Here is a 17,359-nt window from a genome sequence, read left to right on the forward strand (position 1 = left end):
GATGACCTCAGAGGTCTTTTCCAATCTATTTGTCGGTCACTCTGTGACAGCGCGGGCAGCCGCAGTCCCCAGCCCGGGGCGCGCTGACGCTGAGGGGTCCCCGGGCCCCTCCCTCCGTCCGCCGTGCCCCGGTGCCGGCCCGCCCGGGGAGGCGGGTGCCGTGACGCCAGGGCCGTGCGGCGGCTCCGCCCCGCGAGGCCGGAGCCGAGACGGAAGCAGCCGCCGCACAGCAGCCGCCGCCTGCAGCCGGAGCCCGACATGGCGCTCTGAGCCAGCCCCGGCCGCGCCGAGAGCCGCCACCCCGGGGGGCCCCGAGCAGCCGCCCCCGCGCCGGGTCCGGGGAGCGGGGCATGGGCAGGGCCGCTGCGGGGAGCCCGGCGGGCAGGGGACAGCGGCGCTAGCGACCCCCGCCCGCCCTTCGCGCAGCGCAGCCCCGCGGCCGCGAGGTGAGGAGCCGGCGGCGGGCGGGGGCCGGCGGGCAGGGCGGGGAGGGAAGGAGGGAGCGCGGCCCGCGCTGAAGCCGCCGCCTCCCCGCCGCTTTGTCCTTCCAGGCCCCGCCGCCGCCGCCCAGGAGAAAGAGGCCGAGATCGGGGAGCAGCGGGCGGCGCCCGCCCGGCCGCCGCAGCCCGCCATGGCCCACTCGCCCGTGGCGGTGCAAGTGCCCGGCATGCAGGTGAGCTCCGCACCGGGCCCAAAATGGAGGCGACGGCCCGGCCCCGGCCCCGGCTCCGGAAGCGGCGCTTGCGGCCCGCACCGGGCGGAGCCGCCGCCGGGGCGCGGGGGGCCGCGGGTGGGCGAAGCGAAGCGGGGCCGTGGGGAGGCCGCGTTGGGCTGGGGGGAGGCCGGGCCGGCGCCGAGCCGGGGAGCGAGGGAGGCAGGGAGGGAACCTGCTCCGAGCTAACGGGAGGCTGCGGGGGCCGCGTACCTGCGCCCCGGCGGAGGAGAAGGGATTGCCCTCCCTCCCTGCCTCCCTTTGTTCAGGGGTGGCCGCGCCGCATCCAGGAGCACGTAAGAGCCTCTAAAACTGATTAAAGGCGAAGTGAAGTTAATCGCAGGGTGTGTGGGTGCGCTGTAAATGACATACCAGGCGCGCTGGCAGGCCGACCTGCTGCAGGACTTCCCCAGCAGCCTGGCGCTGGGCCTGTAGTGCAGCTTCCCGGAGGACCCTGGCGTTCATGGAAAGGTGGTATCTGTCAGGTCTGGTGGGGACAGAGCTCCGGGGAACACAGTCTGTCAGAAACCTGCACCTCTCCTCGCCTGGCAATGAGGCCTAGTGTCGTTTCTGTATGTTTGTGTTACCTGCTTGGAAAACAAACAAGTTGGTATGTTACTGACTTTCATCAGAACGGTAGAATACCTATGACTCTTTTACTCCACTGGATAATCTGATACAAATTTAGCCAGAGATCTTTATCAATGTAAAGATCAGCTCATTTCAGTGCTGATTTTTGCTTGTCAGACCCTGGCAACCCAGTCAGTGTTTTGAGCATTCTCTTAACTTCTGGGATAGTCATACCTGTAAAACATCAGAGGTTTTTTCACTTCAAATAGTACAGAAACATTTATGATACATCCCCGTGTATGTGAGAGATACAGTAGAGTTCAGAAGGCTTCAGAACAAAAAGTTAATATATCTCTTGGTCAGGTAACTTTATGACTTCTAGAAAGTGTAGAGTTGATGTATAAACAGTATTTGTATATTTATGCCAGTTACTATGGTTTACCAAGTGCTATGGTTTAGTTTACCTTTCCCCTTTCTAATAATTTCTAGGCTTTCTGAAATCTGTTAAATTATGGTCCCTTTCTGTTTCTATAAGAGGACACAAGCCACATCTTCTCAGCCTACTTGTTCCATTGTGTCAGAATAACTGTTGCATTAGAACATGCTGAAGAAATTTTGTGATAAAAGATTTAAAGGCTTTAGTATGAGCTTCTTTAAATTACAGCCTCTGGGCTTTCTAGTGTGTTTGTATTTGGGAAACTTCTGTTTCAACATTCTAGTTTGTCAATTTCCTATTTTTATATCTGCTTAATGTATTGCTGTCCTATTTTCCAACTGTAACTGCCAACACAAAAGGACCTTGAATTTATTTAAGGTTCTGTTTTTTCATTGTTATACCAATAAACTTTGTCCTAATAGCATCCTTATCCCCACTAGTATTGTTATTAGTGTTACCCACAGCCCTTAACATATATCAGTATGTTAAAAACAATTTTTAGACTATGAGATAAATCCAGATGCATAGAATTAAACCACATGTTTTTCCTTGATGTTTTTTTATGAAGATGATTACACAAGTCCTGAAACCCTCAGAATACAAAAAAATAGACTTTGGTGTGATGTTAATCTGCTCATCCTTCTTCTAGAAGAGTCATAATACAGAGTGTTTTAATTTAAAAAATAAACTAAAACCAACACAACAACTGCATGGCAGCCTGAGGTAGAAGAGTTGTTTCCTTTGGGGTTTTTTAACCTATCTGGACTGTTCAGGCAGGATCATCTAAGTGATGGTAAAATTGTGCCTGCCTCTGCTCAGTGTTAAAGTAAATGTGTGGTGATTGATTGAAGAAGGAATAAACAGGTTCCTCTGTGATGCAAGATGTAATAGTTATGTTAAAACTATCACTGTGGGAAAGTGTAATGTCAAACCTCTTGTTTTGTAATCTGTTGAGGAAAGATTTTATTGACTATAACAGTTGGAAACTGAATTTGTCAGAGAATGTCACAAGCTTGAAGTTTTCAGCTTTATTGTAATCTTATTTTTTTCTTATTGTCATCTTATTTATAATTATCTTTGATTATACAAAAAGTATCAAGAAAAATCCAGAAATAAACATGTTATATAATTCACATACTCCAAAAACAAGGCTGAAGACAGTTTATCACCAAAGTATATCAGAAGCTTTTTTGACTCTCTAAAGATTTTTTCTTCTTATGAAGAGTCACGTCCCCTTTAAAAAAACCTCAAACATGGAAAATTAGAGAAAATCTCACAGAGTTATTTTGGTGGACTTGGAGTCTGACTTTAGTCCCCTGGCAGCAATGGCAGACCCAGAGGTGGTATTATCTGCTGCCCTTATGAGTAGTTACAGAGCCGTTTGCTTATGTAGTGGTTGCATTCTGTTTAACCTGTCTTGTGTCCCTAACAAAACCAAATTTTATACCTAACAATTCCTGCCTCTGCAAACAACTTCCTAAACACATCCAGTTTCCTTGCTCCTTTGGAAAGGCTCCACTTGATGCAGTTGTACAGTGTTAGCTCAGCCAGCTGCCAAACTTCTGAGCCCATTCAGTAAAACCCAAGTACTCAGTGTGTGTATTACATGAGTGCTCTGAAGCTGAACATGATACCCAAATTATGGCATTTACACAGAATCCAAGATGAGATGGAAAATGGAAAGGATGGTGAGCACAGTTCAGGTGTCCTGGTTACAGGAAGCACAGTTTGCAGTGAGCTTGATTGTCAGGTTTGAGGTTTTATTCAGTAATGTCACAGTAACTTTGTTCCTTGGGATAAAAATATTCAAACTGGTTGTTAGTCAGGAATGCTTTGAGATCTCACAGTGAGAAACCTGTTCAGCACTGTCTTCAAGGAATCCAGTCGAACTCCTGCAGAACATTTGTGGATACAGCTTGAAGGAGACATTTTGCCTGTCTTTGCCAGCCCAGGTGCTGAAAGCAGCTGGAGTGAAGAAGGTGTTGGATCCTTTATTATTAGTCCTAAGTGCTCTGGTATTGCCCAGCAGGCAGAGTACACAGTTAGAGTTGTTTGTTTCAAGTGATGGGAACATTTCAAGGGTGTCATTTGAGATTGATGTGTTTCTGATGAACTTATGTTCTTGGCAGCATCTCACACAATGCTCCAAAACCCTTTACAAATAGAAGAGGTTGGAATCTGTTCACTTGCAAGTGACTAACAATTAACCTTTCTAAGGTGGACTGGGAGGCTACTTTTCAATATGTCAGCATTTAAATTTTCTAAAGTAGTCTGTAAATTTGCTGGAGCATCACTCCAGTAATAAATGCCTTTTTTAGCTGGTGGAGTTTTAATGTATAAACTTACCCTTTTCCTATTCTAATTTGTCTGTGAAATATTAGTTTATTAACGGATGGAAATATTGATTATTCTCATTTATATTTTTTGTTAGTATCTGTGTCTTTGGAACCTGATTTGGGGCTTTATGTCCCATTTTCTCTGCTATCCTATTCATCTAAACACTTTGTTTCCTTTCTCATGGCTTTGTTGATATCTCCTGATGCTGTATGACAGTAGTTTTGAGCACAGCCAGAAAGGTTGTTTAGAGCTGCTCTCCATCTGTTTTTGTTGGCATTCAGGCTATCTTGCAATAAAGAACCTAACTTCCTCTAAAAGTGTAGCAGCCAGGAGCATGTGACGTGTCAGGCAGTGTACTCTGATTCACAAGTGAAGGATTGCTTGATTAAATGAAATCTGGGATGTCAAGGTGAGCTTTGCTCTCTGTGCTGCCAGTTAGCAGAGCTGCTCACTGAAGGGCTGAGAGCAGCTGAGAGCCCCTCCCTGCAGGCTGCTCAGGGCAGATCACCAAAAGCCTGCTTGGATGAGTAGAGAAAGATGAGAGGTAGTGTTTAATTTTGTAAGTGGTCTTTTTCGTAGCCCTAGAAAAAAACCCACATTTTCTCTTAACTTAGTGCACATCTAGAAATGTGTGGTACCTACAGCTAGTCTGGTAGTGTGTTAGATTTCTAGTAAACCTTATGCACTGAAGTTAAAAGGATATGGCTTCTGTTAAGGGTAACCAGTCTGTTATTGTAAAATACTTAAATGTTTAGAGAATGCATGTTAGAGAAACTTAAACCTTCAAAGAAAGATGCATTCAAAGTTCTTTTAATTTATTCCTCCTAGGAACTGAGCTGTATCCAGATGCTTCTACAGCAAATTTGAAAAGGCTTTAAACTTTTACTATTTAGAAACGTGTCTTAAGGGAAACTGGAAAGTCTAGCACTTGTTGGACACCAGGAGACTTTCACAGTGCCTAGAAAAGTGATGTCTTATGATTAAGTTGATGTGGACTGTGGTGTTTCTTCCAGTTTCAGTTCCTTGATTGCTGCTTTGAGCTGTGGTGCAGGTAGGCTGCAGGAAGACAGTACTTTAGGCCATATGGAGAACAAGCCTCTTTTCTGCTTGAAGCACAAAATATTTGTGGAATTCAGCACTGCAGTTGTTCCTTTCCTGGTTGTGCAGGGCCTACAAGCTCTATTTTATCTAATAGCAGATTTCTGAATCAGCTCAGGCTGTATTAGCTGAACTTGGTTCTTCTCTCTTATGCCTTGTGGTAATGTCCTAATACCTGGTGGCAAGAAAAGTATGGCTCAGTGATCCTTGTAATGTCTTACTGGTGTCAAAGGAGGAGAGCAGACAGAGCTCTGAGCAGTATTCAGTACATGGGAGCTGTGCAGCTATAATCACCTGGAATTCAGCAGATGCTTTTGTCAAGGTTAAAAGAAAAAGTCCAGTCCTGTAGTAGTATTTTCTGTGCATATTTTACAGTTTTATAGACACATTGAGTGCTTTGACTTGGAATTCAGAGGCAAACCAGCTGAAGCTGCTGAGAGCACATAAACCAGCTCACCTTAATCTCTGTTGCTGTTCTGTACTATCATACTCTGTCAGTTTTGGTCAGAGAATAATATTCCCCCAAAGGTAAAAACATTGCATCTGGAAACAGAGTTCTAACTTTTAAAAGGATGTAATTGTTATTTTATTCAGATTTTAACATTGAGTATATTTGCACTGGTTGTTTTTGAACTCCAGTGTCTCAGCTTTACAAGTCCTTATGAAAGCTTTTCTCCTTTTTCTCCAAAAGCAGAATGTATAGCAAGCAATAGTTCAGTAATATATTGCAGTTTTTTATTTAGGTACATATTTTGAGGGGAGGAATGTTTCTTTCTATATAGAAACTCAGTGGTACACCAGGAGGTGTCTATATCACTGAATGTGCCTCTGCTACAGCATTTGTTGGTGAAGATGGACAAGAGTAGTAGCCTCAGCTTTCAGTCATCTATAAAAGTGAAAGGCTGAATTTTAAAACCAATAGTAAAAGTACCACTTGTTTTCTCTTTAGTGACTTCTTCAGATTTAGAAGTCATGAAATTTGGAAAATTATAAGACGCTGTTGTTTTGCCTTTCATTTATTTTTAGGGACTGAATTTAATAATTGACAAAAGCATTCAGAAATGGATTTTGGGAAGATGAGGTTGCAGATTAATGGTACAAAGTTGGGTTTTGAAATGTTTATGTGATAAATATTTTTTGTCATTCTGTAGTGTCTGCTTGTATGGTGTCTTCGAATAAATAGTTGGTGAGGTATCTGTTGTGTCAGGAGTCACTGTTCCAAATCCTGCTATTTCTTTCTTACAATAATTGGAAAGAAAATTCCTCCCTAATACTGTCTCACCAGTATTTATTTAAAGAACTGTCATTTGTTCTTTAAATTTAAACTTCTTGCAGTTCTTCTGGAACATGTTTGTTCTGCTGGTTAGGAGAGGATCACTGAGCACACTCCTCAGCTCTGAAGGAGAAGCTTAAATCTCCTGGGAAGGTTGCCCACCTGGTGATACTCACTGAAATCTCTGCCACAGGATTGCAAGTCAAAGAGATTTGGCAAAAAGAACTGAATCAGAGAAATTTATACAGGTACTGACAAGGTAGCAGTAGCTTGCTGGTCTCATTCTTCAACATATTTTGTGCATGTGTTTTTGCAGAGATGGGCTATATTGATTAGGTCCATAGCTCAGGAGAGAGCATGGCTCCAACTTAGTTCCTTCTTCATAAGGAAAACTTTGAAAAATTGCAAAAATTTGCAGGTTTTGGAAGTGTCTATCCAAGTTTGTGTTGCCGAAATCTGGATTTGAATGGTCTTGATTGAGGCAGCATATCTGAAAAAGCTTTTTGACAAGGTCTGTCATGGTTCTGCATAAATTCTCTGTGCATCAGTGAAGGAAAAAAAGGAATGAGAAATGTGCAGAAATCTGCAGGTTTCACACTTGAGCCTTGGAAGGAGAGTCTGAGAGCCCAGAGTGGCTTCACTGTTTACATGAACCAGAATTCAAGAACCATGTGTTCAGTCCTGGAGAATGGAGGGCTTTTTCCTGTTTCCTCCTGCTCCCCAGTCTTTTGCAGGCTTTCCTCTCAACTGGGTACTGTTATATGTTTTGAATATCTGAATAATGTTGACTGGGGGAGGATCAGAGGGTGTCTATGCTTTGCTAGATGTCGAGCTGTGTATCAGTGGAGGCTTCTGTGTTGGGAGCTGAATGCAGAATAATAAAAACAATGTACAGCTTGAAGCGACCATGAGTGTTGTAGCATGCCTAAATGTAAAACACTGAGTAAAAAGATTGAATTTCTACTGATGTAGATCAGCTAAAAACATAGAGAATTATGAGGGGAGCAAAATGTTCTTGCTGTTGATCTCTCACCTAGGAAGGTGTCATCTGGCAGCTGGTCATAGCAAGAACATTTTCACATTCCTGCACAGCTTTATTCTAGCCTAGTTGGCAAGAAGAATCTGATTCTTTTTTTTTTTCTCCAGGGTGTTTCTTTTCCTCCCCTCCCCCTTCCCCTTGCCTTTTATGTAATGAGATGCTTTGCCATGCTATGAATGAGCTGCAAAGTAATTGAAAAAGGAGTTTCCTGAAACGGGCAGGTTGGTTCTGGCAGCAGAGGTTTCTTTCTTTGCAGCTCATTTTGGAGTTGTATTTCTGGTTTTTCTTTGTGTGCTTTTTGTAGCTTCAGGTCCAGTATCATTGATATGATCAATGTTCAAGAAGAAAGTACAGCTTTCAAGCTTGTGGTCCTCTAGCCTTAGGGGAGAGGACAGAAGCTGTAGGATTCTGGTAGAATTCTGTTTGCCTTCCTTTCTCCAAATGGTCCCTCCCTAAATTAGAGGAATAGTGATACCCTCTAGGTATGGGGTCCCACTTCGGGTGCATTGCAGGCAGTCACTGTGCCTGGAGCCTTATCTGTGGTAACTAAACTTGTGGCCTGCTCTTAACCCACCCACACTGTGGTTTGGAGCCATCCTTTTTCAACTAGCATGTTTGTGCCTCACTTTAATTTTGTTTGGGCTGAAAATAAGTAATGACTTCTTCAGTGGAGAGATTTAGCAAAAGTACTAATGTGTGTCATACTTGAGGTCTTTCTACTACTTTTTAGTTTATGAACTGGCAAGTTAAAAACCTGGATTTTGTTGTTATTTGTGTTCTGGCTGGCTTATAGTATAATTCTAATCTTATTTACAGGAGGAAGGTCTGTGTATCAAGTCCTGATTTACACAGGAAACACTAAAATGGCTTCTAGAGTGAGAAGGCCTGTCAGATTGATGTAACAGTTGCCACTTGGCTGTATTTAAATGTTAGGAAAATGGTTGAAATGCTGTAGTGATATAGGTTATTGCTGGCAGAGTTCTGACACGGTTATTCCTTTAAATGGGTGTGGCAAAAAAAAATTGTTTGTGTACTGATAAGCAGGCTGGTGCTGAAAGGAAAGGCACACTGCTAAAAGTAGGCTGCAGCCCATAAATGGCTATTTTTCCATATTCCTGTTAGATGTGGCCTTTGAAGTCTCTCTGCAGAGTACGTTTTACAAAGCAGTTCTTAAAATGGAGAGGTTACAAGTGTTCTTAAGCAAGGAGAAATTGCAGTAGTCCTTTATGTTCTGACTTCTGATTCAGGTTAGTTCATTGAGGTGGGTAAGTTACTCATTCAGCAGTCACTTGTCCTGCAGTGTTCAGCAAAGATGAAACTTGTTGTGAAAGATCAGTTTGTTGAACTGTTAATAAATGCAGAGCAGTTAGTTGATACACTGGGACATCAGAACCTGTTGATGTCTTGAACTGATTTCTGTCTCCATTTTAGCTTCTAGCTAAAAAACATTCAACCACTCACATCTTTTTCAAATTGTTGTGAAGACTCAATCATGTAATTTTGGTGTCCCCTCCCACCTTAATTTCTCTGATTTTTTTAATAGGCTGCACTCCTCAGAGATGTGAACAGATTGGAGATTATGCAGCTGTATGCAGTGGTTTGAGGACATTTAAAAAATATACTAGGTAGTTAAAAGATACTGATACATAGAATAGAAGCCAAGTGGGACTCCATTTGAACTGTAGGATGTGTAGGATATCAGTTATAGAGAAACTCACTTTTAAATTTCTCTTTGTTTCCTTTCCTCCATGCAGAGTGCTCTTTATAAATAATTGGTGTAATATTTTTAAATTGCCTTGTGTCAAAGAGCTAATCTTTGCAACATATGGTATTAGTCTTTTTTTGTGCTTATTTATGCTTTTTCCTAAGCTGCTTTATGGTGTGTGAAAGAAAAGCTAAGAATAGAGGAAGTGAGTTCAGTGGTTTCCATTTCCAGCATAACGTACAATTGACAGCTCGCATCTGCCACGGGTCAGGGGTGCTTTGAATATGAAGGTAATTCTTTCCTTCAAAATCTGACAATAGGTGGATTTGAATGCTGATTTTAGAGTTTTGATAGTCATGGAAATTCTCAAGCAGCTCACCTTATGGCTAACTTGATGAAAATAAGACCACAAATGTTTTTGCTTGCTGTTTTTGCTTTTATATGAAGTTCCCTAGGTTCTCACTAAAAATGGCAATGAGTTCTTGGCCTTGTCAGATAAGAGAGATGTTTCATAAAGGGTGTAACTCAGGTCAGGTCCCATTTAAGGACAGCAAACCCCAGATCTAGTTTTTATTACTCACTGAGTAGAAAAACTTGTAGATAATGTAAAATTTTGATAAAATCAAATTGTTTTGTTGTTAAAGTAATATTCTCTGCATATGTATCTTACAGTTCCAGTAAATATAATCAAATTCTGATATCTTAGTCTTGAACAGGACTGCAGGGCAACATTTGAGTTTATTTACATGCCAAAATAGCTGAGTTTATTTACATGCCAAAAAGTGTGTATAGGTTCAAGATGAAGAAAAATAGATATCTACAGGTTCTACCCTTGTCTTGAATGTCAGCAGGTTCATTTTTTCTTATTCTTTTTAAGTAATAATGGATCTGCACCTGTGCCTTCATTAACTTCAAACTATTTAAATTTTTATGTATACACACACACATGCCTATGGCACAGTTTCTGTGAGTAACTTCCTTATGCAAGTAAAATATGAAAAAATATATAATTTATGTGAATAAATATTGTTACATATTTTAATATGCATGGGGTATAATTAGAGTGTGTATATATATATATATATATATATATAAAAAATATCTGAAATTCCATGCAGATAGTGTATGGCAAGAGATAAAGATGATTAATAATGTTGATTAAGACATTACTCTTAAGAAGTACTGTCGCCTATCAGGTTTGTCAATCTTACTCCCTCTTAATTTTATTTTTGGGGGGTCTGAACAGAATAAAAATTTAGGGGTTACTTTATTATCTGAGAACAGGTGAATACCTGCAAGTGGAATTGCTTGAAATTACAGTCTTTTAAACACAGGTAATTCTGATGCCTTCCAAAGATACCAGGACCTCTTAGGCTGCCATAGTAGTAGGTGCTTGAAAAACATGAATAAATACTCTATGGGCTTCTCTTACCAACCTTTTATAAAATCCTCTGAACTAATTATTATATCTTTATTCAATGCATATTTGGGTAATGTGGGTGTAAGTGTAGGTGAGCTGCTCTGTAGCAGTGCTGCAATTCTAAGGGAACTTCTGTTCCAGATAAAGCCTGGGAGATGCCTCAAAGTCCTCATGGTGTAACAGCATTTCTTGTTCAGGTTTTAGAAATACTGTTAAGACAAGAGGGTATATGTTCTCACACTGACAGACTACTTAGAAGAAAGCTCACAGGACTGTTTAAATTGTTGCTTTAGGAGTCCTAGAGCATGTTGGATGCTTGATTTTGTTAGAGTCAAGGCATTAGTTCAGTCTCTGAGATTCTTTGAAGTTTTGTTTTTTTCATTCAGTTGTGTTCAGTACCTTTGAATTGAATTCATCAATGAGCATTTTCAGAAGACCTGTTTCTGTGAAAGAGCTGTCCTGAACTGACAGATCTGGACACAGCCTGACATACTGTTTCTTCTAATTTGGTCTATGTCATTAGATTTCTCTATAATCTTGGAAGTTTCATATTCAGTATGTTTTAACCTTGTTTTAAAGGAAAAATTCAGAATTTGAAGAACAGGTACACGACAGGGTCAGAGGTGAAAAGGTGAGTCAGCAAGTCAGTCTTGTAGCAGAACACAGCCAGGACATTGCTTCAGAAACATGTGTTTATTGGAATCAAAGGAAAGAGGTTATATAAGCCAGATTGGCAGAATGCTTGACACAACAACTGGCAAAAATTATGTTAAAAAAAAAGTATGTTGGCAAAAATGATGCTGTAGTGTTTTTTATTTGGGACTTCTGAGCAGGTGGTCAGAGTGGATGACGTCCTGAGGTCCTTTAGGAGCCAGATTGTGTGACTTTGTGTGCACATACAGATGTGTATAAACACACACAGTGATGGTGCAAGGTTGAATAAGAGAGGAGGAGAGATTTCCTGAAGGCCCCAGGCTGTGTGCTGAGCTGGGCTGCTGAGTGGTGCCCTTGGCAGGGGTGCAGAGAGGGCTTGTGGTGTCACGCTCGTGCTGTGCTTTAGTCACTGCAGCGGGCACGGGGATGGGCCTCTGCTTGTCAGACCTGCTGCTGCTTTTGTCTGGGCTTAGGGAGGGAAAGGGCAAGGCATTCCCTGCCTGATTTGTCCACTTATAGGTATTATCTTTGGAGAGGTGATGATGGAGTCCATGTAGTGTCTATTGTGTTGTTACCATCTGCTGCCCAGCAGACATGGCTTCCCATGGAAACCAGTATATATTTTTAAAAAAGAGTACTGGTTATTCATGCAGGCACGTTTCAAAGCTTTTTTCCATTTCAGTGATAAATCTGTGAAAAAACAAGGAGTAACAATGGGTGATTTTGCTCAGTAGCGTAAATAGTGTTAAAAATCGTAATTTCTACCATATTAGAAGTTTAGCTGGCAGCTGTGTTGCAGAAATTTACTGCTATTTATTGTATGTATACACCCATATACACTTCTATTTATATAAAATATATCTCCATCCTTTTCTATACATTTGTTTACAGAGAAGTCTTTTAAAGTTCTGTTTTGTTTTTGTTAGTTACAGGAAAACATTCCTGTAGAACAGTAGCCTTAAAGACAAGGAAATTAAGAATGGTAAAAGCAAATCTGTTTCAAAATGCAGTCTTTGTTCTCAGGCCATGTTTTAAGTTATGTAGTGTTACAAGTTTGAAGTCTTTCCAAAGGACATTATCTCAATATTAGCTGTAGCTGGTCGGAAATATTTGTCCTTATCCTGGAGTGTCCTACAGTCCCTTGTCAGCCTCGGTGAGTAACAGAAGCTGTAAAGCTGACTTTGCTTGCTGTGAGAGGATTTTCTGAGAATAGAAAGATGTGACTGTTTCCTCAAGTAGTCCTGCACAGTTTGTTCTCCTCTGATGCCCCTCTGTTCCACCTCCTCCTCCCAGGGATTTGTACATGGAGTTCTGCAGCACTGGGAAGTCCAGCCATGACTGATCTCCCTGCACTCCAGCACTCACACATAATGGCATCAGGAGTTGTTGGAAGATAAAATAGCCTTTAAAGCTCTGATTCACCTGAAGTAGCTTGGGGGAGGGAATTTGTAGGCCTGGTTTGTTCTGGTGGTGGTTAAGTAGGAGTATGGGATAGAGTGATACAGATAGATGGCTACTGAGGAGCCCAGAGGAGTTTTCTACTTAAGGTTTCTCCCCCAGCAAAATCCAAGTGTTGCCCTTTGAGGTGATCAGACATTTATGAAGGGCTGGATTAGCTGAGCATGTCTGTTATTAAATTGCTTTTCTTTTATCTGACTGGAAGTGCTTAGCAGGTGTAATTTCAAATTAGTATGAATGACTCCTGAAATCCCAGATTCCAAGGATGTCTTAAATTGAAGCTAGGTTTTGTGAAGATGAGTATTTAAGCATCAATAAAAAGTTTTTCCAGTCATCTCTCTTGTTTCTTGGAAGTGTGTGTCTTTGTTTATTGTAAATTGAGAACTATCAGTTAATTATTCCTTATTGTAACTTATGCAGTTGAGAAATTATTCCTGTCTAGAGGACAGTTTGGCCTCTTACCTGGCAGCAGGAAAAGGCTGGGTGGCAGTCACTGCTGCTTTTGCCATGCCTGTCATACAATCATTTTTTAGAGCACGCCTGAAAATAGATTTTAAATTCAGATTTTAAATTCGGATATTTTTAATTTTTTTTTTTTTTTTTTAGCATGAAATGATGGCAGGACTGGTGCAGCAGTGCACAGCAATGTGTCTGTCTTCGGACAGTCTCAAGATTTACTGCTCTTCTTTGACCATTTTAACTAAAAGCTTTTTGAGCACCTGAAGGCTTCAGTCATTTTCTTTCCCAGTGTAACAGAATTAGTTCCTCCAGGTTTCAGACCAAATAGGTTCTTCTTTTTTTTTCTTTTAATTTGCTTTGATTGTGTATTTGTTCATCTTTTAGGTCTTTCACTGTCTCTATCAACAGAAGAAAATACAATTTTTTTTTGTTTAACTATTTGTAAGAATTGTTTTTAATGGAGTAGAGTAGCAATGAGTTCATTGTAGACAAAAGGGAAATTCCTCATTCCACAGTTGTAATGTGCTGCTCAGGAGCAGAAGTGTGTCTTGTCTTTTTGCAAAATCTTACCTCCCCAGATCAGTATGAATCTGCTGTACTAATTCATGTTCCCTGCTCTTGTGATAACAGAAATAACAGCCTGGTATATATGTGCAGTGAACTGATTCAGCTGAAAATAAACCTGGAAAATCATATGGTTAACTCTTAGCTAAATCTGTTTCCAGATCCATTTCACCATATTGTGAAATAAATTCTGGTTCTGGTCAAAGGGAAGAAGCAGCAGTAAGGGCCCAGATGTAAGAAAATGGGACTGTCCTTTTTGGACTAGCTTAAAGTACCAATGCATTTTTTTCCAGTAAAATTTTTCTCAGGAAATTGCAAGAACACCAATGTAAAGTTATTTTCTGGAGTTTCATGTTGATACTTGAGTATTTGGTTTAGGTTAAATATCTGCTTTTGCCAAACCTGCCACTTCTTTGGTGGTTCTGACTTTTGGAATGTGAGAGAGGTGCAGCAGAGCAAAGCATTTCTTCTATATTTTCAAAACTTCTTACTGAATTAGAGGGCTTTTTTCAGGCAGGGATGTTTCTTTATTCAACACTGATTTGTGCAGTCAGTTGCCCAGTTCTGATAGCAGTAAGGTGTTTAATTCTGTTGCTCTGCAGAGCATGGGCTGTTCTGTTCTTTTGGTCTGTCTGACCTCTTCAAAACATTTCTCTGTAAACTTTTGTACTCTGATCTCAAGTTCTGTGTTGTTAAACTGTGGAGTGTGTCATTAATGTCCTTCAAAAGCCAGTGCTCTGATGTTGGGATATACAAAGTTCTCTAAGCTACATAGCATGCTTTATCTTGAAGGGAAAATGAGAATTTGCTTCCTTTTTGTTGCCCTCCCAACTACTTGGCTACTAAGAAATTTACTTACTTGTCTACTAAGAAATCTACTTGCCTACTAAGAAATCTGAAATATTTTTATAATAACCAGTCTGATGATTTTAAGAGTAGTTGTTCAGCAGAGATTCCAAACCAGCAGTGTCCTCAGCAGTGCCCTGCTCCCCTCTGTAAGGCACGTGTGGTGATTCCTGACAGTTCTGAGCAATGCCACAGATCCAGCACTCCATGGCAGCTTCTCATTCCTTGCTGAGCTCCTCTGTCCCTTTGGCTCATCTTTCTGTCAGCCCTTTTAACTGCCCCAAAGACACCTGGTCTCACCTGATCTCAGGCTCTGGCAGTTGTGCCATCCTCTCCTGGGCACCCCTTGCTGTGTTCCATGACAGGGAGCTGTGCCTGCCCCAGGCTCTTGGCCAGGTGGGAAGCCCAACCTTTCCTGCCTGGTGATGGTGGTGGTGGTCCTGTGCCAGTAATTGCATTCCCCAGCCTTCTGAATTCCTATACAGACAGAATTAATGTTAAGAACAGCTCTGTTCTTTAAAGGGTGGTTATGTGAGGAAGTGAAATGAGGTTTGTACCTGACTCCCTCCCTGGTAAGGCTCACTTACCTTTGACAGAATTGCATAATGTATGTTCTGTAACTAATAGCTGAATTGGGAGTTAGTGTGTAGGAAATAAATTAACCTGATGCAACCCTTCTGGTGATGATGAATCTGGATGGTGTGCTTCTTGGGGAGTAATGAGGCCTAATAACTTGGAAGTAAATTAGGCAACTCATGTGTCTTTTTTCCCTTTTTTTTCCTATTTCTAGAACCACAGAGCAGACCCAGAAGAACTCTTCACAAAATTGGAACGCATTGGGAAGGGCTCCTTTGGTGAGGTCTTCAAAGGAATTGATAATCGGACACAGCAAGTGGTTGCCATAAAAATCATAGACCTTGAGGAAGCAGAAGATGAAATAGAAGATATACAGCAAGAAATAACTGTATTAAGTCAGTGTGATAGTCCTTATGTAACAAAATACTATGGATCATATTTAAAGGTAATGTATAATATTGCACAAAGAATGCTGCTACGAAAATCATCTAAAATTAAGGAAGGTTTATCATGCCAACTTGGCATTTTTAGTAGGTTTTTATTTTTCTTTGAACAGAGTTTTTCACTTCATTTTTCTCTTTTTGCTGTTTGCTCTTCAGGCCTGGGATTTGCACAAAAAGGCTAAAGAATGAACAGAGTTGATAAAGGATTCTTTTTGCCATTGCTTTTGGGCCTTGGTTTTCTCTCCTCCCTCCACAATCCCTAGCACAGTTTTGTGGCCTTTCTGAGCAAAAGAAATACACCTTCATAGTTACAGAAGCAAAAGCTGTTCCTATGTGGAAAGAAACCCTGCATCCTGTAAAATGTGTTGGCAGTGATGCAGCTTAGCAGGCCTGAGACAAAGTAACACTGACATCAGCAGTTATGTAACCTCTGTGTGAAATATTATCTAAGGCATAATTTGACAAACAAGCAAAATAAAACCTACAGAAAACCAAAATGTTGAGTAAAATTTTTCACCTTAAGTACTGCTTAAATGTTTTGCACTGCTGACATATTTTAAGTGACTTTTAAAAAATCCCTGAAAACATTTAATGAAAGCTAAAGTTTTAGTGATAGTTCAAATATATTAAGTATCTGGGAGGGGTTATTTGCTTGTGTTTGGTTTTTTTGTTGGTTTTGGTTTGTTTGCTTCACTTTGGCAGGTTTTTCTGGTTGGTTCTGTTTTTTGGTGCTTGGTCTCCCTCTCAGCATTTCTGCTTTCTTGAGGTGTAGTGGGTTTTGTACATTTTAGAGACAGATTTCTGATAAGCATTCTCTGTCTCACACTTGTATTTGAAGAATTTTATATTTAATATTCTTTGTAGATTTTGCTTTTTTACATTTAAATTGCAAAGTATTCAATCTTTTTTATTTTGTTACTAAATGGGCAAGTTATTTTTCCATTATTTCCAGTATATTTAGTATACTCCAAATACTTACTTTTCATTTTGGCTAATGGAAGGCAGCTGTAGTAGCTTTGCAGTCTACTGGGTGTTCTTCACACCTGACTACACATACAAATTGCTATTGATAACCCATTTTTGCTTCTATTTATTGGGCTCAATTGGTGGGATTTTTGTTGTGTTTGTGAATAAGTAATAAATGTCTGAGAAGTGGGATTTACTTTCTACCATCACAGCATATTAGAACAAGCAGGTTCATCTCAAGATAACTTTGAGTTCATCTAGTCAGGTTCCCCTGGAGCAGTGTACAAATGGTGCTGCAGATCCAGACATGATCAGTCTTTTTTACAGTCCTTTATTTTCTGTGATGAGCTAAGTCCTGAATTCTATTCTCTTGCATATCCATCATTTCAGCTTTGTGCTGTAAAAGCCCAGTTGTTTGCCCTGAAGTACAAACAGGTCAAAGTAAGTCATGGAAAGTGTTCTTACTTGTCAGTGGTTTTGCTTGGAAAAGTGTTTTGTGAAATCTCAGAACTGAACAGTGATTTCAGCAGCTATGAATGGAGGAATTAAACTTTGATTGGGTGGGGATTTATTTTGTTTGTTCTTTGTTTTCTCAGAGGTGGGGGGTGGAAAAAGCTTTATAAGTTATGGATTGGATAGGGAAAGAAAATAGTCTTATCACTATTTACAGCAATATAGGTGTGGAAAGTAAAGTCTAGCTATTCTATCAGTGCTATCCAGCTATTAAATTCTGCTTAGGTTTTTATTTTAAAAAATTCTTGGCAAATGTAGGATCATGTTAATGCAGCAGGACTCTCCTAACC

General features: G+C 40.9%; 1 protein-coding gene across 1 annotated transcript in view; it reads left to right on the forward strand.

Annotated features, from left to right (window-relative positions):
- Positions 1 to 311: 311 nt before the first annotated feature.
- STK26 (serine/threonine kinase 26) overlaps positions 312 to 17,359 on the forward strand; it is a 29,363-nt gene continuing 12,315 nt past the window's right edge. The window contains exons 1-3 of the mRNA XM_064712561.1: positions 312 to 446; positions 552 to 673; positions 15,362 to 15,592. Coding sequence (XP_064568631.1) covers positions 632 to 673; positions 15,362 to 15,592 — 273 coding nt within the window. The 5' untranslated portion in view covers positions 312 to 446; positions 552 to 631. The remainder of the gene's footprint in view (positions 447 to 551; positions 674 to 15,361; positions 15,593 to 17,359) is intronic.

Source organism: Zonotrichia leucophrys, chromosome 4A, assembly GCF_028769735.1.
Source record: "Zonotrichia leucophrys gambelii isolate GWCS_2022_RI chromosome 4A, RI_Zleu_2.0, whole genome shotgun sequence".
Classification (NCBI taxonomy): Eukaryota; Metazoa; Chordata; class Aves; order Passeriformes; family Passerellidae; genus Zonotrichia; species Zonotrichia leucophrys.